General features: G+C 45.3%; 1 protein-coding gene across 1 annotated transcript; it reads right to left on the bottom strand.

The window, feature by feature from the left end:
• Positions 1-6,527: 6,527 nt before the first annotated feature.
• On the bottom strand, positions 6,528-7,400 carry LOC142214565 (taste receptor type 2 member 105-like). The gene has a single exon (XM_075283508.1). It carries the CDS (start codon positions 7,398-7,400, stop codon positions 6,528-6,530), a length of 873 nt encoding a protein of 290 aa, XP_075139609.1.
• Between the last annotated feature and the right edge of the window lie 17,274 nt (positions 7,401-24,674).

Below are 24,674 nucleotides of genomic sequence, written 5' to 3'. Positions count from 1 at the left end.
GCAGAGCCAGCGCTGATTGGCCGAATTCCGTACTCTGGCCAATCAGCACTGGCTAATGCATTGTATTGGCGTGATGAAGCAGTGCTGAATGTGTGTGCTTAGCACACACATTCAGCTCTACTTCATCGGGCTAATAGAATGCATTGGCCAGCGCTGATTGGCCGAATTCCGTACTCTGGCCAATCAGTGCTGGCCAATGCATTCTATTAGCCCGATGAAGTAGAGCTGAATGTGTGTGCTTAGCACACACATTCAGCTCTACTTCATCAGGCTAATAGAATACATTGGCCAATCAGCGCTGGCCAATGCATTCTATTAGCTTGATGAAGCAGAGTGTGCACAAGGGTTCAAGCGCACCCTCGGCTCTGATGTAGCAGAGCTGAGGGTGCACAAGGGTTCAAGTGCACCCTCGGCTCTCCTACATCAGAGCCGAGGGTGCGCTTGAACCCTTGTGCAGCCTCGGCTCTGCTACATCAGAGCCGAGGGTGCGCTTGAACCCTTGTGCACACTCTGCTTCATCAAGCTAATAGAATGCATTGGCCAGCACTGATTGGCCAGAGTACGGAATTCGGCCAATCAGCGCTGGCCAATGCATCCCTATGGGAAAAAGTTTATCTCACAAAAATCACAATTACACACCCGATAGAGCCCCAAAAAGTTATTTTTAATAACATTCCCCCCTAAATAAAGGTTATCCCTAGCTATCCCTGCCTGTACAGCTATCCCTGTCTCATAGTCACAAAGTTCACATTCTCATATGACCCGGATTTGAAATCCACTATTCGTCTAAAATGGAGGTCACCTGATTTCGGCAGCCAATGACTTTTTCCAATTTTTTTCAATGCCCCCAGTGTCGTAGTTCCTGTCCCACCTCCCCTGCGCTGTTATTGGTGCAAAAAAGGCGCCAGGGAAGGTGGGAGGGGAATCGAATTTTGGCGCACTTTACCACGTGGTGTTCGATTCGATTCGAACATGGCGAACACCCTGATATCCGATCGAACATGTGTTCGATAGAACACTGTTCGCTCATCTCTAATCACCATATAACTTGGGTAGGCGTGTCTGCAGTAGACGTCTTCACTGTCAATGGTCATATACATATACAACCCCCTACCTGTATCTGAAGTCTCCACGAATCAGCCAAGACCCTGTAGAACCAACTCCTCCCCCACCATATTATTGGCAACGCAATAGGCCAATCCAGTGTATAGAAAGTTGTACTGTTGGCGTGTGGAGAACATGTTGGAGTATATGTTGGTGTGTGAGGCAAATGCATGTAAAAACAGGGTAGAAGAATTGCCTGCACAATATGTTGGAGAAAACTTACTACTAGACATGGGCGAATCGATTTGTTACAAGCCAGTTTCCACCCAAGTATTCCAAACTGTTTGCTTTATAACTAAGCCGATTACTTTGAGAACTAAAGTGGCCATCGCGCCATGGATTGCGAGCGTAAGCAGCCACAAAAAAATGGTCGCGGGTATGTGCAGTCAGCTCTGCCCGAGACCTGATGGCAGAGTCAACTGCGCATGTGTAGAAGTTTGACCCCTAGTTCCAGAAGAAGACGCGGAGAGAGGCCGTTCCAGATGAAGATGAAGGCGGCGCTAGAGATTTCTCTCGCAGCATTAGGCACGCTACAGCAGATTTTAATTAGATTTAATCAGGCAAATAGATCGATCATAGGAGTGGTGGGAGGGAGAATTTTCGTATTGTGCTGTGAGTCTGTCACTGCATAGAATTAAACCAGTTAACCTATTCATGGCCAATAATCTAATTTTGTTCACTCTTTGTTCAACAAAACGCTCGCGGAAAAAAGAAGCGGGCTGCCCTTTCTTCAGGCAGATTCCACAGATGATTCAGCCGCGGATGTCCACCTCGCGACACCTCCCTTCCAACTAGGCCCATTCATTTGGGCCTACTCCTGAGCGGGAAGCCGCGACTGAATGTGTTCACGGGGAATCCTGTGTGAACTAGCTCTTAAGGGTTTTTTTAGGTACTAAATATACAACAATCTTGCCAGCTACCACCACTGCCACCAGTCAGCCAGACATGTCCTGCAGCCTGGTCCATCATATTACGCCCTGCCACACATGTTTCGACAGCTACCACCGCTGCCACCTCTCAGCCAGCCCTGACAGTGTTATACATTATGTTTTAAGCCAATTTAACCCCTTCCCAAAACCCACTGCATAAGAGGCAATAAATATTTCTTTGTGCTGGCAATTAACTTTCCAAGGAAGAGATCAATTTGTTTATTGATTTTTATATCTATATCAATAAATATATTGATCTTTTCCTTGGAAAGTATACGTGCACATCTGGGCAATAGCGGAGGGTGATCTACAGTCACCCACTACAGAGTCAAAATCCAGTTGTGGTTATGTTGGGGACGGGACCCTCACCTCCGAATTTCATGTTAATTTTTAGTGCTGTTGATTATCAAACAAAATGAATTTGTTAATTATGAATCATGTGTTATGAGTTAATTATTCAGGCAATAGCCATATAGGAATTGTGTTTGATATTATGCAGATTAGCACATTTAGTATAATTGCTAGCTATTATACTGGTGAAGTATAGGTTAGTAATATCAAAATACAAGTGTGCATGGACTTGGACATAAGAAGTTTGTTTCTGCAGCCCTGGAACTCATCCTCTACCGCTTCCCATGGTATATTTGCACATACAGGATTGGTGGTCCTGCTGGTGGAAGTCCTCATAGTCCACAGTAAAATTTTCATCCAGTGGCGTGAATAGGAATGGCAGGGTCCCAAGGCGAACATTGGACATGTGGCCCCCCCAACCTCCTGACCCTCCCCTCCCGCACAAACTGCATTCCTGCACACACTATTATGCCCCATAGTGCTCCTACACACACTATTATGAGAAATAGTGTCCCCTGCTCACAGTATTATGTCCCTTAGTGGCCCCTGCACACAGTATTATGTCCCATAGTGGCCCCTGCACACAGTATTATGTCCCCATAGTGGCCCCTGCACACAGTATTATGTCCAATAGTGGCCCCTTCACACAGGATTATGCCCCATAGTGGCCCCTGCACACAGTATTATGCTCCATAGTGGCCCCTGCTCACAGTATTATGTCCCATAGTGGCCCCTTCACACAGGATTATGCCCCATAGTGGCCCCTGCACACAGTATTATGTCCCATAGTGGCCCCTGCACACACTATTATGCCCCATAGTGCTCCTACACACACTATTATGAGAAATAGTGGTCCCTGCTCACAGTATTATGCCCCATAGTGGCCCCTGCACACACTATTATGCCCCATAGTGCTCCTACACACACTATTATGAGAAATAGTGGCCCCTGCACACAGTATTATGCCCCATAGTGGTCCCTGCACACAGTATTATGCCCCATAGTGGCCCCTGCACACAGTATTATGCCCCATAGTGGTCCCTGCACACAGTATTATGCCCCATAGTGGCCCCTGCACACAGTATTATGCTCCATAGTGGCCCCTGCACACAGTATTATGTCCCATAGTGGCCCCTGCACACACTATTATGCCCCATAGTGCTCCTACACACACTATTATGAGAAATAGTGGCCCCTGCACACAGTATTATGCCCCATAGTGGTCCCTGCACACAGTATTATGCCCCATAGTGGCCCCTGCACACAGTATTATGCCCCATAGTGGTCCCTGCACACAGTATTATGCCCCATAGTGGCCCCTGCACACAGTATTATGCTCCATAGTGGCCCCTGCTCACAGTATTATGCCCCATAGTGGCCCCTTCACACAGGATTATGCCCCATAGTGGCCCCTGCACACAGTATTATGTCCCATAGTGGCCCCTGCACACACTATTATGCCCCATAGTGCTCCTACACACACTATTATGAGAAATAGTGGTCCCTGCTCACAGTATTATGCCCCATAGTGGCCCCTGCACACAGTATTATGCCCCATAGTGGTCCCTGCACACAGTATTATGCCCCATAGTGGTCCCTGCACACAGTATTATGCCCCATAGTGGCCCCTGCACACAGTATTATGCCCCATAGTGGTCCCTGCACACAGTATTATGCCCCATAGTGGCCCCTGCACACAGTATTATGCTCCATAGTGGCCCCTGCTCACAGTATTATGCCCCATAGTGGCCCCTTCACACAGGATTATGCCCCATAGTGGCCCCTGCACACAGTATTATGCCCCATAGTGGCCCCTGCACACAGTATTATGCCCCATAGTGGCCCCTGCACACAGTATTATGCCCCATAGTGGTCCCTGCACACCGTATTATCCCCCATAGTGGCCCCTGCACACAGTATTATGCCCCATAGTGGCCCCTGCTCACAGTATTATGTCCCATAGTGGCCCCTTCACACAGGATTATGCCCCATAGTGGCCCCTGCACACAGTATTATGTCCCATAGTGGCCCCTGCACACACTATTATGTCCCATAGTGGCCCCTGCACACAGTATTATCCCCCATAGTGACCCCTGCACACAGTATTATGCCCCATAGTGGCCCTTGTACACAGTATTATGCCCCACGAACAATTATTATACTCTGAGGTCTTTTCAGACATCAGATGATTGGAGACCCGGGGGAGGCAAAAAACAAAAAAAAACAATGTTACTTACCTCTCCCTGGCTCCAGACCACTTCCTGCAGATCTGGACCAGACCTCACCTGACCCAGGCTGTCGTCGCGATGCATAATGACGCTGGCCTTGGCCACGTGATGTCATGATGTCACTAAACATGCCAGAAGCCTGCTGGAGCACAAGTGATATAAGTAAAGGTGTTTTTTATGTGTCCTCACCTCCCTAGGCCCAGCGATCATCAGATTCTGGGATCTGAAAAGACCCCAGAGTATAATGATAGAAGTGTTTGTGGGGTTTGCGGGCCCGCAGCCTCACTTACTGTTCCCCGCTCCAGTCCACAGCAGAAGGGGAAGTGCAGGCGGCCGTGAGCCGGAGCAGGGATTAGTAAGTAAATAGGACCTGTTACCTGCTGAAGTTACTCCAACAGGTAACTGCCAATTTTAAGAAAAAAAAAAAACATCAGGGGCCCCCTAATGTCCCAGGCCCTGTGGCAGTGGCTACCACTGCTACCCCAGTATTTACGCTCCTGTCTCCATCCCACAGCTGTGGTTTTGAATGCCCTGGAGTCAGTGCCTAGGCCATATGCTCCGATGTCTAAAGCAATTAAATGGTACTTGGCATCTGCAATGGCCATGAGGATGAATGAGAAGTACAGTTTACAGTTGTAGAATTCAGATACAGTTTCGGGAGGCTTCTGAATCCGAATGTGCTTCCCATCCACAGCACCAACGCGGTTCGGAAATTGTGTGACTCGTCAAAACGTTTCGGCAGCCTCAATCCAATGTTGTGTTCATGGCTTCAGAATGAATTGATCTTGAAGCACTGGCCACAGGACTTTGCAGGTCTCACAGCAGGCTACATTTACAATTTATGCATTTTGTGAAGGAACATGTATGCATGAGGCATGTAAGTTATGGTCATGTACAGACAGGGGTGAACCTACCTTTTTTGCCGCCCGAGGCGGACGACAGAAAGCCGGGAGGAGGGGGCGGAGCAAAGGGGGAAGGGGGCATGGCGGAGCGGCGTTAGCAGGCAGAGAGCAGGCAGGACCTACTCTCTGCCTGAGCGTGAGGGGAGGCGCTGGAGCAGCGCTGCGTCCACAGGGCCTCTCCAATCCACCGCTCGCTTCCTGTGGCGGGCTGCCGAGACGGTGACGCTAAGCCAGTCCAGGACAGCTTGTCCTGGACTGTCTTAGGTAAGCAAAAATGCCCCCCCCCCCGAGCCCTGGCATCAGTCGCTTCAGGTCTCCTCATGGGAGGTGCGGCGCTGTGTACAGACACAACAGATTTTAATTTCCTGCTGTTTGATATTACATCACAAAAACCATTAAAAGCCATCTAAAAAATCAAGTAGATATTTCTTCATCTATAAAATGCCGGAGGAATATCTGTTTAAAGTGCCGCCCCAACCACAATCTCTGCCGTGTTGCACTGTTCTTGAGGCCCTCCAAACATACTCTGCTTCCAAGCAGTGCAAAGATTTCAAATTGCAATAAAGAGGGGGGGGGGGGGGGAATTGGATTTCAGCTCAGGATTTCACAAAAAGGAGCCACAATTTATTAATAAAATATATTACAATATTTATAAATGAATTATTTTCATTTCTTGAATTACCGTGTACGTATCGGGCATGTAACTTATGACCATGTACAGAGGCAACAAATTTTAACTTGTTACAATTTGATATTACATCATACAAACCATTACAAGTCATCTAAAAAGTCAAGTAAAAACTTCTCCAACTATTTATTTAACATGTTAACTCTGTATACACCTACGCTTGGGATTCCTTTCTTTGGGTCTGCTCGGGGACCTAAAAGACGGAAACCCATAATGGGGTCCGATGGGACTTTTTTGAAGCGGAATGGAGAACGGAATCCCCGAATGGAATCCGAGCGCTGGTGTGACCCCAGCCTGTTTGCTAAATCTACATCATCGTAACTGGTTATTTCCTTGAGCACCAGTTCAGTATCTCTACCAGTGTCTTATCCAGTTTCTTCGTCCCCTTAACTAAAAAGAACGAGCTAAGTATATGACATATTGAAATTAGGATGCCAAAAAGAGACCCCAAGGGATAGTCAGTGAAGACCAATATGGAGACAGAAATAAATATAAGAATATTGGCAGCCAGTAACGTGATGACCGTTTTCATGGCACGAATATGAGCGTCCATGTTGGGAGATCTGGATCCCTCCGTATTGTCTTCGATTCTTTTCATGTGTCTGAGTAGAGAGATGAGGATGGTCAATGCCGATACCAAGCAGAACATGGCGCACAAGACACAAATTGCCGTAAAGATTGCCAAGAGCCAAGAACATCTTGAAGAATTCATGTATTTAACTCCGGATGTTGTATTTGGTAGACATTCCGGATATGCTACCAAGGCGAAGGAAAGACTCAAGAAGAAATATCCTACAAGAAATGCAAGAATAATCCAAGGAAACATCTTAGGAAACCGTCTCTGAAGATAAATGTAGAATCTATGGTTAATATTGACAATCTTAAGACAGAAATGTACACTGAGGAGGGCAGAGAACCACAAGGTGCACAAGTTCACGTAGATAAAGACAAGTTTCTCATTGTTAAGATACTCATTATTGGGGAGTGCGAGTAGATCCTTGGAAAGTATATATTCTTCATCAAGTTCATACAGAAGGTTGAAGACACTGAAGCCGAGTATGAGCTGGTCACTTACTGAAAGTCTTACGTTCTTGAAGAAATCTAAAACATTCACAACAACGATGAAGAAGTTTCCTGGAAATGCGATGATCACAGTCACAATATTGATGGACTGGAAAATATTCCTTATTGTATCCATCTCTCTAGCTCTCTCCTCGGGTGCCGGAGCAGGTTTAGCAACGCGTCTCAGACTTCGTGATAGGATTGCGCTAGAATACAGTGAACTATATCAAGTGTATGATCGCAACGTGAGACACGAGTTACTGATTTGCAAGTATACAATGACGGTGAATGGAAATATTTATCCTGGTTTCTTCGTGTAATCCTAGACAGACTGGATGAGGGTTAGCGCTGGGCTTTGTGAGGACGATATCATCACTTCTAAGGCCTGGTTCACATCTGCGTTCGGGATTCTGTTCAGAGAGTGCGCTTTGGGACCCACCGAATGGAAACCTATACACATAGAAAGCAGTTACCTGGGAAAACACCCGGACCCCATAGACTATAATTAGAGATGAGCGAACAGTGTTCTATCGAACACATGTTCGATCGGATATCAGGGTGTTCGCCATGTTCGAATCGAATCGAACACCACGTGGTAAAGTGCGCCAAAATTCGATTCCCCTCCCACCTTCCCTGGCGCCTTTTTTGCACCAATAACAGCGCAGGGGAGGTGGGACAGGAACTACGACACCGGGGGCATTGAAAAAAATTGGAAAAAGTCATTGGCTGCCGAAATCAGGTGACCTCCATTTTAGACGAATAGTGGATTTCAAATCCGGGTCATATGAGAATGTGAACTTTGTGACTATGAGACAGGGATAGCTGTACAGGCAGGGATAGCTAGGGATAACCTTTATTTAGGGGGGAATGTTATTAAAAATAACTTTTTGGGGCTCTATCGGGTGTGTAATTGTGATTTTTGTGAGATAAACTTTTTCCCATAGGGATGCATTGGCCAGCGCTGATTGGCCGAATTCCGTACTCTGGCCAATCAGTGCTGGCCAATGCATTCTATTAGCTTGATGAAGCAGAGTGTGCACAAGGGTTCAAGCGCACCCTCGGCTCTGATGTAGCAGAGCCGAGGCTGCACAAGGGTTCAAGCGCACCCTCGGCTCTGATGTAGGAGAGCCGAGGGTGCGCTTGAACCCTTGTGCACCCTCAGCTCTGCTACATCAGAGCCGAGGGTGCGCTTGAACCCTTGTGCACACTCTGCTTCATCAAGCTAATAGAATGCATTGGCCAGCGCTGATTGGCCAATGTATTCTATTAGCCTGATGAAGTAGAGCTGAATGTGTGTGCTAAGCACACACATTCAGCTCTACTTCATCGGGCTAATAGAATGCATTGGCCAGCGCTGATTGGCCAGAGTACGGAACTCGACCAATCAGCGCTGGCTCTGCTGGAGGAGGCGGAGTCTAAGATCGCTCCACACCAGTCTCCATTCAGGTCCGACCTTAGACTCCGCCTCCTCCGGCAGAGCCAGCGCTGATTGGCCGAAGGCTGGCCAATGCATTCCTATGCGAATGCAGAGACTTAGCAGTGCTGAGTCAGTTTTGCTCAACTACACATCTGATGCACACTCGGCACTGCTACATCAGATGTAGCAATCTGATGTAGCAGAGCCGAGGGTGCACTAGAACCCCTGTGCAAACTCAGTTCACGCTAATAGAATGCATTGGCCAGCGCTGATTGGCCAATGCATTCTATTAGCCCGATGAAGTAGAGCTGAATGTGTGTGCTAAGCACACACATTCAGCACTGCTTCATCACGCCAATACAATGCATTAGCCGGTGCTGATTGGCCAGAGTACGGAATTCGGCCAATCAGCGCTGGCTCTGCTGGAGGAGGCGGAGTCTAAGGTCGGACCTGAATGGAGACTGGTGTGGAGCGATCTTAGACTCCGCCTCCTCCAGCAGAGCCAGCGCTGATTGGTCGAGTTCCGTACTCTGGCCAATCAGCGCTGGCCAATGCATTCTATTAGCCCGATGAAGTAGAGCTGAATGTGTGTGCTTAGCACACACATTCAGCTCTACTTCATCAGGCTAATAGAATACATTGGCCAATCAGTGCTGGCCAATGCATTCTATTAGCTTGATGAAGCTGAGTGTGCACAAGGGTTCAAGCGCACCCTCGGCTCTGATGTAGCAGAGCTGAGGGTGCACAAGGGTTCAAGTGCACCCTCGGCTCTCCTACATCAGAGCCGAGGGTGCGCTTGAACCCTTGTGCAGCCTCAGCTCTGCTACATCAGATTGCTACATCTGATGTAGCAGTGCCGAGTGTGCATCAGATGTGTAGTTGAGCAAAACTGACTCAGCACTGCTAAGTCTGCATTCGCATAGGAATGCATTGGCCAGCCTTTGGCCAATCAGCGCTGGCTCTGCCGGAGGAGGCGGAGTCTAAGGTCGGACCTGAATGGAGACTGGTGTGGAGCGATCTTAGACTCCGCCTCCTCCAGCAGAGCCAGCGCTGATTGGCCGAATTCCGTACTCTGGCCAATCAGCACTGGCTAATGCATTGTATTGGCGTGATGAAGCAGTGCTGAATGTGTGTGCTTAGCACACACATTCAGCTCTACTTCATCGGGCTAATAGAATGCATTGGCCAATCAGCGCTGGCCAATGCATTCTATTAGCGTGAACTGAGTTTGCACAGGGGTTCTAGTGCACCCTCGGCTCTGCTACATCAGATTGCTACATCTGATGTAGCAGTGCCGAGTGTGCATCAGATGTGTAGTTGAGCAAAACTGACTCAGCACTGCTAAGTCTGCATTCGCATAGGAATGCATTGGCCAGCCTTCGGCCAATCAGCGCTGGCTCTGCCGGAGGAGGCGGAGTCTAAGGTCGGACCTGAATGGAGACTGGTGTGGAGCGATCTTAAACTCCGCCTCCTCCAGCAGAGCCAGCGCTGATTGGTCGAGTTCCGTACTCTGGCCAATCAGCACTGGCCAATGCATTTCTATGGGGAAAAGTTAGCTTGCGAAAATCGCAAACTGACAGGGATTTCCATGAAATAAAGTGACTTTTATGCCCCCAGACATGCTTCCCCTGCTGTCCCAGTGTCATTCCAGGGTGTTGGTATCATTTCCTGGGGTGTCATAGTGGACTTGGTGACCCTCCAGACACGAATTTGGGTTTCCCCCTTAACGAGTTTATGTTCCCCATAGACTATAATGGGGTTCGAAACCCATTCGAACACTCGAACAGTGAGCGGCTGTTCGAATCGAATTTCGAACCTCGAACATTTTAGTGTTCGCTCATCTCTAACTATAATGGGGTCCGTGTGGTTTCTGTTTGGTTTCTGAACAAAATATGTGGCAGCGCTGAGGCAGTTTCCCCACCGTGCCGCAACCAAGGGCACCACATCCATCCATGTACAGCAACCAAAACCGTCCGTGGCACGTAACAACGTCCCCAGCCAGTGCTATACACACAAACTCCAACAGGCGGCCCCACTATCTATTACCTCCCACCACCCCTCACCCCCTACCAGTCCCAGAAGGAGACCAGCAGCCTCCGTTCATCGCAGCGGAGGCTCCGTCCCGGCACTTGACAAACAGTATATTATTCCTATCTTATTTATACCGCGTGGACGTATGTTGTCAGCCATCGCAGTATCAGAATGGACTGATCCATGTAAACTGAGAAATCTGATTTGACTCTTATTAAAATAATTGAATGTTGCCATATCTGGGTAAGAAATCAAAGTGGAAATTTCTGTAGAGTTCAGATGAAGAGTCATTTAACTCATTAAAGTCGCATTATCTATGTATTCTCATAAGTATCCAAGGAAAATTGTCCGTGATCTTATCTCAGGATAGATTTTCCTGAAAAGGAACTTGACCAATACTATCCCCCTCGCCCCATCATACTTACCTATCTCCTGTCCAGATCTTCTGGGCAGGGGAGATGACTTCCTTCTGTAGGTATGGCTCCTTCCCTTCTTTGACATCTGCCAGCGCATGCGCAATAGTGACGGAGTCCCAGAATTGCGCTGCAGCAGGCACTCCATCTTTATTGCGCAGGCGGGGGAGCCCGGAGCAGCCCCCCAACACCAATTAGATATACAGTGGGGCAAAAAAGTATTTAGTCAGTCACCAATAGTGCAAGTTCCACCACTTAAAAAGATGAGAGGCGTCTGTAATTTACATGATAGGTAGACCTCAACTATGAGAGACAAAATGAGAAAACAAATCCAGAAAATCACATTGTCTGATTTTGTAAGAATTTATTTGCAAATTATGGTGGAAAATAAGTATTTGGTCAGTAACAAAATTTCATCTCAATACTTTGTTCTCTCTCCTTTGTTGGCAATGACAAAAGTCAAACGATTTCTGTAAGTCTTCACAAGGTTGGCACACACTGTTGTTGGTATGTTGGCCCATTCCTCCATGCAGATCTCCTCTAGAGCAGTGATGTTTTGGGGCTGTCGCTTGGCAACACGAACTTTCAACTCCCTCCAAAGGTTTTCTATAGGGTTGAGATCTGGAGACTGGCTAGGCCACTGCAGGACCTTGAAATGCTTCTTACAAAGCCACTCCTTCGTTGCCCTGGCGGTGTGCTTTGGATCATTGTCATGTTGAAAGACCCAGCCACGTTTCATCTTCAATGCCCTTGCTGATGGAAGGAGGTTTGCACTCAAAATCTCACGATACATGGCCCCATTCATTCTTTCATGTACCCGGATCATTCGTCCTGGCCCCTTTGCAGAGAAACAGCCCCAAAGCATGATGTTTCCACCCCCATGCTTTACAGTAGGTATGGTGTTTGATGGATGCAACTCAGTATTCTTTTTCCTCCAAACACGAAAAGTTGTGTTTCTACCAAACAGTTCCAGTTTGGTTTCATCAGACCATAGGACATTCTCCCAATACTCTTCTGGATCATTCAAATGCTCTCTAGCAAACTTCAGACGGGCCCGGACATGTACTGGCTTAAGCAGTGGGACACGTCTGGCACTGCAGGATCTGAGTCCCTGGCGGCGTAGTGTGTTACTGATGGTAGGCTTTGTTACATTGGTCCCGGCTCTTCTCAGGTCATTCACTAGGTCCTCCCGCGTGGTTCTGGGATTTTTGCTCACCATTCTTGTGATCATTTTGACCCCACGGGGTGAGATTTTGCGTGGAGCCCCAGATCGAGGGAGATTATCAGTGGTCTTGTATGTCTTCCATTTTCTAATTATTGCTCCCACAGTTGATTTCTTCAATCCAAGCTGGTTGCCTATTGCAGATTCAGTCTTCCCAGCCTGGTGCAGGGCTACAATTTTGTCTCTGGTGTCCTTTGACAGCTCTTTGGTCTTCACCATAGTGGAGTTTGGAGTCTGACTGTTTGAGGGTGTGCACAGGTGTCTTTTTATACTGATAACAAGTTTAAACAGGTGCCATTACTACAGGTAATGAGTGGAGGAAAGAGGAGACTCGTAAAGAAGAAGTTACAGGTCTGTGAGAACCAGAAATCTTGATTGTTTGTAGGTGACCAAATACTTATTTTCCACCATAATTTGGAAAACAAATTCTTACAAAATCAGACAATGTGATTTTCTGGATTTGTTTTCTCATTTTGTCTCTCATAGTTGAGGTCTACCTATGATGTAAATTACAGACGCCTCTCATCTTTTTAAGTGGTGGAACTTGCACTATTGGTGACTGACTAAATACTTTTTTGCCCCACTGTATATGGTCTATCCTAAGCCGAAAGTATTAGGAATTCATTCCCAAATATGCAGACAACTCTTATCCTCTTTCATACCAATGACATATTATTGGATATTATTAAGGGTTGCGACTTGGTCTCATATATTCGGTTACTAATATTTTTCTTATCTATACTATATGGGAAAAAATATTAATCCCCAACTCTTAATATTTGAACTCAGGTGTTTCATTCAGAGTATTGGCACAGGTATATAAAATCCAGCCCCAAACCAAGTCACCTTTAGACTAAGGCCCCAAGTAGTGTGCCACCACCAAAAAATGCAAGGAGTTGTTCCAAATTGTGGACTCCCCAACATGTTTAGTCTTACTAACCCCTGAGGCAAATAAGAGTGGACAACAAGATCTGTGTTCTCCAGATGTATACTGTGAGAGAGTCATGCACAAGTCATGGGTACGATAGATTAGGGGGCGTTCACAGTTGCGCTGCTGTCCGCGCCCAGTGATTCCGCCGAAAATCTAGGAAAAACTGCTTGGGGATGGTTTGTCAGGGGTCAGTTTAAAAACCCATTAATTTAAAAAAAAAATTACTGTGTTGAGTATGGTTGCATTTTTTTCTTTTTTAAAAAGTTGAATTTTTAGGCTAGGTTGACATCTATGTCGGAGTCTCTGAAGCACATTCTGCTGAAAATCAGTGGAGAGAAGAGGACTTTTCTCTGTGCCATTTTCAGCTTGGGGTCTTCAGGTCTGTGCAGGTAACCATTGTTTTATTGGACAGGCCCTGGTCATTGGGGTTTCCTGCCAGACCCAAACGACAAAGAGCCTGGCACAAGTGTGAACCTAGCCTGAAAAGTTACAAATCCTGACCAAGCATCCAGGCCATGGTTATCTTTACAAAGTGACAGGGTCAAGGACTTGTTTTTGTTTCGGAGGTAAATTCCATTGGGCTAAATTTCTCGAGAGATCTAGAGAATTGGGCACTGACATTATTGATTTACAAGGGCTGGATATCCTAGAACAGGGGTCCTCAAACTCTTCAAACAGGGGGCTAGTTCACAGTCCCTCAGACCATTGGAGGGCCGAAATATAGTTTAAAAAATGTAGGATTATATGCTCCACAGTAGCTCCCCCCCACAGCATTATTTGCTCCATAGTGCGCCTCCCCCCACACAATATTATATGCTCCTCAGTACATCCCCCAACACACAAAGTATTATATGCTCTTGATTACAACTTCCCACACTGTATTATATGCTTTTCAGTATACCCCCACACAGTATTATATGCTCCTCAGTATAATCCCACACAGTATTATATGCTCCTCAGTACACCCCAATACTGTATTATATGCTCCTCAGTACTCCCTCCCCCCCCACACAGTATTATATGCTTTTCTGTGCACGCATACACACACACACTCTGCAGTCAGTATATGCCGTGGTCGTGCGCACCGCTGCCGACACTGACAGCTTACAGTTGTATGTGCATTTGCACATACAACTGAAAGCAGCAAAAGCTCACGAACGGGGAATCCTGTACCGGATTCCCTGTTAGTGAGCAATCCGGGCGATGGCACAACAGCCACATGTGGAGGGCCGGACCAATGTCCTCGGTGGGCCACATTTGACCCGCGGGCAGTAGTTTGAGGATCCCTGTCCTAGAGGACCTTTGGAATGAGGGTCAAGGGGTCCCAGTCAAGAGTTCAGCCACTCCACCAACATGTGACACCTCTCATATCGATATATCTGAGAAAATACTGGTCATCGCTCACAGTGGCTCACTTGTCTTCCAGTTAGATGAGGGCACTCATGAATCTGGAGGGTGACGATTTTATTGTTATCAAACCCTCAGACACAGGTCATAATATCGTCATCATTGACAGACCTGATTACTTCAAGATGTGTTTGGACAGACTCTCTAGACAAGAGAATTATAGAGTCCTCAAAACAGATCCCACTTCCAGCTTTGCGGTGGACTTATATTCCATCTTAGACCAGACCAAACAGAGGGTTTCATTAGTAAGAGGGAGTGGTGGTTCCCCATTTATGTGATCGAATATGTGCAGCTCCTTACCATCATACGTTTAATTTATTGGCCGTAATACATTGTTCATGTATCTTGCCATCCCAAATATTCCCACTCTGATTCTCTGTATCATTGTGAAGTCACTTGGGTTAATAGGAGTTGGGCAATCTCACCACTTTGTTACTAGTGCATACCTCTTCTTGTGACCACTTGTCTTTGTTGACATCGCGTCCATGCCCCTCTGATGACACGTATCTACACCAAGTGGTGTGTCTTTCTTTTGCTTGGTTCCTGGTATATGTTGGCGCAATTGGAATGGGCTCAGCCATAAAAAGCCGAGTGCCTTCTCTAAGTGTGAATAAGCATTACATTTGTGAAAATGAGGAACGGTTCATTGAGGATCTTCACACAACTTTCCCTGATGCGAATGAAGAGATCTGCAAGTGCTGACAACATGGACTGACTGGTTATCACTGGCCCTATTATACCACTACTGCTCTCTGCCTTGTCAGCCATGTTCCATACTGTACTACTCCACTCTTAGTATCACCATATTGAAGTCCAATTGGTATATGAGCAGCTTGGAGAATCATACACAACACCAGAGCGTGTTTCAGACAATTCCACTTTATTGAGGGAAAGCCGGGGGTTAAATACATTGCATAGATAAAGAAGGCATGGCACCGAGTCACATAACTTATCATAAGTTAAACATAAGCTTAAAGGGGTTGTCTGGGATAAATTAGGAATTAACCCCTAAACTAAACCCCCTACCCTCACCTAACTTCTAATTTACAGTACTTCTATTAAAAAGAATGTATAATTACCCATATCCCTGGGACAGTCATGTGATAATACAGTGATGCTTCACTGCTTCTGCATCCAACTCCATCAATACTTACATGCCTTCTTGTCCAGGAACAGCTCCTCCCATCTTCCTCTCTGTAAGCCATTGCACAGTGAAGCAGAAAGGAGGAGTCATCTCCCAGAGTGGATGGTAGGTAAGTATGATGTGATGGGGGGTTGGGGGGTGGACTAGTAGTGGATAGGGTAACTTAGCTAGGGAGACGGGGATGGGGGGTGGGCTCTAGTAGTGGGCAGGATATCTTAGCTAGGGAGACAGGGATGGGGATGTAATGGAGTGACAGAGGAGGGGGGCTGAGTAAGAGGGAGCTAGAGTGGAAGGTACACAGGAAGCTGCACAGCAGGAAGTTACACCTTGTAAACAAATGCAGAGGATGCCAGGAGCTCTTACAGACACCCAGGAATCACTCAAAACACCGCTAAAGGTATATGAGTGTACTCATTAACCCTTTACTAGCGCTGTAAGCCATGACGGATTTTCACACACATTTGACTGGATAACCGAGACCCCTGTGCTGCATAATATGGTAGGCTCTATGTGTCCATATTACCTGACTATAGTTTGTCTACCGACAAGTCCGTCTAGGACGGCCGCCTAAATTACCTATTAATACCTCTGATAAAGGAGGAAATATTTTTTGTGTGTGTAAATCCAACTTACTGGTGATGCAGCACATGGATTAACAAACTTATGGACAACTCTAAACCCAGACCTCCCTTTGCCCCCTCCCTTAGTACATACAATATAATGTGATCAGCATACAATGTGTGACTCTATACAACTATACAGCTCATCACAAACAGGGCAGCACGATGACAGTGGTTAGCACTGGAGTCCTGGGTTCGAATCCTGCCAAGGACAACATCTGCAAGAAGTTTATATGTTATCTCCGTGTTTGCGTAGATTTCCTCTGAGTAGTTGCAAAATAACAGTTTTGGCTCAAATGCACTTCTAGAACTTGTGAGAACTGAAATACAGATGTAAATGGAGCTTAAATTCAGCAAAATGCACCAAAATTGGCTTAAAATTCTCGCCTAAAGTATGCTAACTGATGGTCATCATTAACTTAGACAAGACAGCCTAAAGAGACATCAGATTTATTATCCAGCATCAGTCACTGTGATAAATCTGGAGCATTTCATACTGCCTGATGCTAGGTTCACACGAGTTTTTGGTTTCCGTCCTTAGGATCTCTATGGGGACCCAAAAGACAGAAACCCTATCTACTTAAAAAGTGGTTACATGCGGAAACCTGCGAAACCCATAGACTATGATGGGGTCCATGTGGTTTTATATTGTAAAACTTTTCGCTCCACCAATTTTAAGCAGAATTTGCGGTGGAATTTCATATGGAGGCTCCAAAGCAGATGTTAACCTAGTCCAAGTTTACATTATATTGCTGAATAGATATTTGGCATTGCCAAAGCTAGTAAAGTGTGTGTGTGGGGGGGGAATTGGAGTCGAGGGGAAGAGTATGGGGGGTGGGGGGTTTGATTTGGGGTATAACAGTCCGTGGAGTCTCATCTTCCTCTTAGTTGGTGACCGCTATATGGGGAGGTGGGGTAGGGTGGGTGGTTTGGGGTATAACAGTCCGTGGGGTCTCATCTTCCTCTTAGTTGGTGACCGCTATATGGGGAGGTGGGGTGGGGCGGGTGGTTTGGGGTATAACAGTCCATGGAGTCTCATCTTCCTCTTGTTTGGTGACAGCTGGACACGTACTGGGCAGCGATCTCCACAGTGGCCTCTTCTTCTCCCAGTAGGATGTAGAGTTTCCTCTTCTCGTCTGCAGATATGAAGTCTGGGATGTGGGCAGAGAGTCTTTGGTAGTAGACGGCCCTCACAGCTGAGTATTTGGTGCAGTGTAGTGGGAAGTGGGTCTTGTCTTCTAGGGCCCCCTGGTCACAGTGCTGGCACAGTCTGTTCTCCCGTGGCTTGTACGTCTGCCTGTATCGCCCCGTCTCCATCTCCAGGTTGTGGGCGCTCAGTCTGTACCGGCTCAGGGTCTGTCTGTGTTTGGGGTGGGGTATTCTCTCCAGGTAGGGGGCCATGGTGTAGTCTCTTTGCAATGACTGGTACACGGTGAGTTTCTTGGAGTTATTTATTGCACTTCTCCATTCCTCGATGTACCGCTCATTGTCTCTCTCAATGACTCCTTTTATTTGAGCCTTGTTCAGGGCATGTTGGGGGTTTTGGCTTGGCAGATGGCTGATGCTTGGTTGGGGGTATCATACTAGCACTAAAAACAGACTAATATTGTCTTATATCCATTGCCATGACATAAGTAAAAAGTATACATCTAAATCTTTTAGTGGTGGTATTGTAGTACCCATGAGTCTTTTATATGTCCCAAATGGACTGAAGAGCCAGAAATGTCAGCGTATTATGTACAGATCTTCAACACATCAAGATGTATCGAAATATTTCATTCCATGTCATTAGAGCAGAGCGGTAGCTAGCGGGAGGCAGAGGGGCGCTGACACTGTGGGGCCCACCCTGGGGCCGCCATTAATGCTTTGCTTTAAACTAGATCGGAGTCTGCAGACACTGATGTAGTTAAAACCCATCCCTGTCTTCTAAACCGCAAGCCAATTCAGGCCTCCGGTTTACAAAACACTAAGACCAAACTAAACATGTCTGCTCTCAGCACAGGCCAGTACGATGATGTCATCACACCTCCTGCGTCGAGACGTAGATGTTCTATGCGTGAACCCTGCACATAGAGTCTGGGGCCAAGAAGCGGAGGCGGCAGCGGCTCCATTTACTAAGGGATCACAGGTAGGTGATAATAATGGGGGGTTTTTTTAGTGCAGTTGTGGATAACTTAATAGTATAAGAGGTTGTTAGAAGGGGTAATATAAGGGAGGCTCCATTAGGGAGCATTATGACGATAGGGGGTTCATTTATATAAGTTGCGTATTTTTCTGCAATGTGTGGATGGAATTCGCTAAAATCCCACCCACTTTGCAGGGATTGTAAAACGCTGCATTTTTTTATCTGCAGCGTTTGCAATGTGACCACACTATGGCTTTTACACAACATGCGGCCCTGGCCTTAAGAAGTTTTCCAGCTCATTTTTATTGATGATCTGTCCTCAGAATAAGTCATTAATAAGAGATCAGTACCCCCATGCTGATCGGCTGTATGAAGGGTCTATGGCGCTTGTTTATATCACATGTTGTCTGTATATAGTGACCATGTGATGTAATTCCTGCCTTGTCACATAGACGTGAATAGGACCAGGCTATAGTTACATGACATGGCCGCTATGAGATATATGATACTATATAAACAGAGAAGGGGTCACGGCGCATACACAGATGCCACGGTTCATTCAAACAGCTGATCCTGGGGGACCAGGCTATTGAAACCACACTTTAATAAGAAAATGCCTGGGGCATTATTTATATGGGGTTATTAGTCATTATGGGGGTTATATTATATATTTTATGGGGGTTATATTATATATTTTATAAATGGGGTAGCAGCAGGATGGGTGTGCAGGTTAGGACAACGTGGGTTGCCAGGAAAAGTGAGGAGGCAAAGATGTCTGTTTTGCAAACTTTACAGAGACTGGAAGAAGTGGCCATGGCGGTCCAGCTGGAAGAGAAATGGAATGGAAATGTGATCGAGGAGACAAGATGTTACCGTAAGTCTCTAAATGTTACTGCCCTGTATTCACCTAAATCGCCTGCAGAGCCCTGTGTACAGTCGCTATCTACCACTATAGTGACTATAGTGATAATATCGGTATATGTAAGTTGGACATGTTCACCCCCCCCTGACCTCAACCCCTAGCTAAGTCTCTGCATTAGAATTATTGGTACAATGTAATCCACTGAATATGTTACCGAGAGCCTTATCCAGGTTGCGATTTCCTTTGATTAATCTCCAGCACCCCACCACTTTCCCTATGCTAAGAAAAGGATATATAACATAACTCCATATGTTGTCTTCCGTCATTAAACATATCGAAACCATAAAAATAAAAATAATAATCTGCGTAACGAGAAAAGAGATCACAGTCATCGAGGCTTGGAGGTGAGCCTTCATGTTAGTAGCTTGGAAGCCACCAAAGTTGTGTTGGACGTGAAGGACATGCTTTCCAAGAGAGAAGATGAACGCGAAGGCTGAGATGGTGAAAAGTAACATTGCAGCCGAGAACAGAATCAGGAAAGCTAACGTATCAATGGTCCGAATACTCACTGAGGTCAGATGTTCTTGCCTATTTATGGCAGAGTCATTAACCTTTGAATTTTCTGAGATTTCCTCAAAGAATTTAGGAAACAATGGCAAACTCACGAGCATGGACCCCACTACGGAGGAAACAAGAAGCCACGGCAAAATCTTATAAAAGTTCTTCTTCAAATGGATGTATAAGGTTTGCTTCACGTTCACAATTTTCAGACAGAAGTATACACAGAGCAAGGTGGAGAACCAAACGTGACCAGAAACCACCATAAAACAGAAGACAAGGTAAGTCTTGGTGAACACGAGACTGTCATAAATTATGTTAAGGACTCTTAAAGTCTTGCTCATTTCTTCCACCAGGTTACATACGCTTATACTGAGAATCAGCTGGTCGCCTGGCTGAAGTTTTTTCTCTTTCCTCCAGTTCTGAAGATTAACTATTAAAATAAACATGTTTGCCGGGATCATGTATAAAAAAGTCAGAAAATCAAAAATGTCATAATATAAATCAAATAGGAAAAGCATCTTTGGCTCCGATGAAAAGACACCTTAAGCTATCGAAAGCCGGGCTGTTATCATTCGTGTCCTCCGTTCAGTCCAGAATTTAACATGATCCAAATGCAAATAACATTGTAATTGATAGCAAGGTACGCAGTGAATATAATATATTCTCCATTATAGATAGGAATGACGACAAATAAACCTGAGCACTGAAGACAAAGGAGCCGATAGGACTGTTTAGTGAGACATATGACATCTGCTTGCCTGGGTATAGTGTTTGTTTTCTCGTATAGCTCATTTGCAGGTGCAAGGAATCTCTTGGCATCCTACCCGGTGATGTGCCAAGTCATTTTAACCTATGGTCTACGAGGACATCTGTTTCAAATGAAACTCACCAGGCGTGAACTGGTTTCCATACAGCAGATTCACCTTCAGAAGCCCCTTCTGTTATTAACAGGGTCAAGTATAACAGAAGTAGTAGTCTATCAATCAAATTGGTTGGCCATGTTGTATAGATGGGTTTTCACATCTCCCTCTCTCATCAGCTTTACCTGCTATCTCTTCTTTGCACTTCCTGTATTCTTCAACAAGCTGGTGGATGGGTTTTGACATTTGATAGACACTATGAAGCACCTCAAAATGCAGATCAAATAATATGCACAGTAAACATATATTGCACAGGTTTGGAGAGGTGTTTACCAGGTGTTGTAGTGTTTTGCGCACTGCAATTCCCCAAATTCATATTGTTCCTAGTACAGTCTATAGTAATTCCATTCGATATGGCCTGCTTGGGATTCCTGTAGTGACCAGTTCTGCTCCTGACCCCTGACTTCTTGTTGACCTTTATTGGATGCTAATTCTATCTGTCATTCTATACCCTTTTTGCTTTTCTTTGCTTTTTATTTTTTTACCCCATTTTTCTCCCACTCTCTTACTCTATTTTATTTTTTACCTACACGATTTCCGTTGTTCTGATATGTATATGTTGGATGTGCTTCATAGGCTGAAGGCAAAAGAGGACTGCAGTTTATACAATTGCATGGGTAATGGGGTGTGGATGAGTGGACCCAATGCGTCCCCTATTAGAAGGGTACTGGGATAGGTAGCTGCTGACCTCGGACCGTACAAACTTTGGTATGAGGCACCACAAGGGTATGGTAGGAAAGCCAAGGTCATAGGCAAGCCAATGGGTCAGGGTGGGCAGTTCAGGTTCATTAGTCCAGGACAGGCCTAGGTTATACATGGGTAGGCAGCAGCACAGAATTAGGATCAGTAGTGTGGTCAATGCACAAGCAGAGGTCAATAATAGATAATCCTTCCACAGTGTAGTATGGGGACCTTGCTGAATCGTAAGCAGCAGATTCAATATTCCTTGGGCATATTTCAGAAGGCTGAGTAGACTAGTATAGATAGTTACTAGTTATAGCTTATGGGGAGGGGGGGTTACGTCCCATTCAGAAACAATATCATGGAGCAGGATAGGACTTGCTCTATAATTTTGAGATCACACCAGAGTCCTCCTCGGACTTGGTCAACGGCATGAGACATTATTCAGATGCAGTCGAAAGGACCAAGGAATGCAATGGAGCATTCAGTATACAGTGTCCCAAATCCCTAAATAAGGGATTATCCAGGAAGAGGCCAGTAGAAGAAATCAGAAAAAAACATATTAACAACATAGAATAAGGCATATGATTGAGTAATCTGGCCATCTTCCTACTGCCAGGAATTACCGTACATTGCATCGTAACACTCTATCATTTTCTGAGTCCTACCTTTTCTGGTGGACCTGGTCGTCTGGTTACGTTTGTGAGCGCTAATGTTTGTTTAGGGATCAGTGCGCTTATCTGCTAAACTTCTGTCTCCTAATCCCTGTTTGCCTGTGTGTATATAAGTCTGCTTCTCTGGTCACACCCTTCATTTGCAATGTTCAGTTGTCTGTTGCACGATCTGCTGTTTGGATGCATGCTGTCCTTCTGTCTGCAGGTCTGAGTTATGTTTTGTCTGAAGCTGGACTCTTCTGCTATACTTTCTGTTATCTGTGACCTACAAGCCTTCCATTAGTAATCTAATCTCTGTTCTGCTTGCAGTACTTTTCTATGCTATGTTCGTGCTCGTGCTCTAAAAACTTTTTATTAGAATCACCTTCATAGACACGCGGGACAACTAAGAATACAATACAGGAATAAATAGTCTTCTACTAATATTAATAGATCCTTTATTACGCACATTGAATATATCCAAGGCAATAATTTATATAATACAGAAATAGACACCATAGAATAGACCAACGATACACAATTAAATAGGAAAAAATCTGTAACAGCCACATTAACTGCTTCATGACTGGACACTTATATGGGAGCAATGGAGATACCTAACCATCTCTCATACATCCTTATCCAGCTTATAGTTTCCTTTTATCAGTCCCCCGTAGCTAACAATACTACACACATAATTGAAAGTTATTACAATGTATGGCCAATTGTCGTCAGATAATCTTATAGATATTATGGTGAAATTAACAAATGACATAAGAGACAGAATAAAAAGGGAGACAAAAGTTATGGTGGCCTGGATATGAGCGTCCATCGATGAACTTCGAAAATCTTGTTCTTTAAGACATTGATGTGTCTACGCAGAGTATAGACAATGGTCAGGCATGAACTGGCGAACAGGACGCAGAGGGTGAAAAATAGTATAAAACTGATATTTTTATCCTTTGGAGGATGAATATTGAGAGATACATTCATCATGAGGCGACTGGGCTGACCATTAGAGATGAGCGAACAGTAAAATGTTTGAGGTTCGATATTCGTTTCGAGTAGCCCCTCAATATTCGACTACTCGAATCGAATATCGAACCCTATTATAGTCTATGGGGGGAAAATGCTCGTTTCAGGGGTAGGCAACATTCGATCAAATTATACTTACCAAGTCCATGAGTGAGGGTCGGGCTGGATCCTCCGAGAAGTCTTCTCCTTGCAGCGTCCCCGCGGCGTCTTCCGGCTCTTCATTCACTCTGCCAGGCATCGGGCACTACAAGCGGACATGCGCAGTTGGCTCTGCCCAGGCCCAATGCCTGGCAGAGTGAATGAAGTACCGGAAGACGCCACGGGGAAGCTGCACGGAGAAGACTTCTAAAGGTAGGAGAAGAACCAGCATTGATTGGCCGACTGTATAGCCAATCAATTTACATTCGTACAGCGAGTGGTACTCGATTGAGTACGAGTATTTCAAATACCGTAGTATTCGATCAAATACCTACTCGATCGAATACTACTCGCTCATCTCTACTGACCATTGAACAACATTGAAGACGTCAACACCACATGAAGGCTCACAAGCCCAGATCCTACAACAGAGAGCACTAGAAGCCACGGTAATGTCTTGTGGAAGGTCCTCTGGAGATAGATATAGAAGGACTGATTGATCTTCACAATCTTCAGACAGAAATGGAGTCAGGTAAAGAACCAGATATTGCAAGACATTGTATTCAGGCTAAAGGTGAGAATCACTATTCTCATATTATATAGGGCGCTGAGGCATCTGATAAGCTTCATCATCCCATAGACCAGGTTGGAGATACTGATACCTGTTATTATGGTATCACTTGTCTGCAGGGTTCTCTTCTTTCTTCGGTCCAAAATATTAATAGTAAGAATGAAGACGTTGCATGGAAATAGGAAAACTAAACTGGTCACATCCATGAATGCTAAAAACATGGTAGCTGACATTTTGTTGCATTGGCTCATACAAGCTGAGTAAGATTTGTCACCTCTGTTTCAATGACATTTTTATGCAGCACTAGATGCAAATGAGATTTGCATGTAATCCAAACGATCTATTGACTGGCAGCCGGAAATCTGAAGATATACTCGAGTATAAGCCAAATTATTCAGCACAGTTTTGTGCTGAAAAAAACCCCCTCGGCTTATACTTGAGTCAAGCAAAAAAAAAAAAAAATATATATATATTTTTTTTTTTGGAGGGGGGGGATCTATGACCAGCTGAAATACAGTCCTATGAAAAAGTTTGGGCACCCCTATTAATCTTAATCATTTTTAGTTCTAAATATTTTGGTATTTGCAACAGCCATTTCAGTTTGATATATCTAATAACTGATGGACACAGTAATATTTCAGGATTGAAATGAGGTTTATTGTACTAACAGAAAATGTGC

This window comes from Leptodactylus fuscus, chromosome 7, assembly GCF_031893055.1.
Source record: "Leptodactylus fuscus isolate aLepFus1 chromosome 7, aLepFus1.hap2, whole genome shotgun sequence".
NCBI classification, from domain to species: Eukaryota; Metazoa; Chordata; class Amphibia; order Anura; family Leptodactylidae; genus Leptodactylus; species Leptodactylus fuscus.
The sequence above is the reverse complement of the archived record's forward strand: the minus strand, read 5'-3'. Positions and strand labels throughout refer to the sequence as shown.

Coding starts and splice junctions, on each gene's coding strand:
- LOC142214565 (XM_075283508.1), bottom strand. CDS start 7,400: ATGGATACAATAAGGAATATTTTCCAGTCCATCAATATTGTGACTGTG.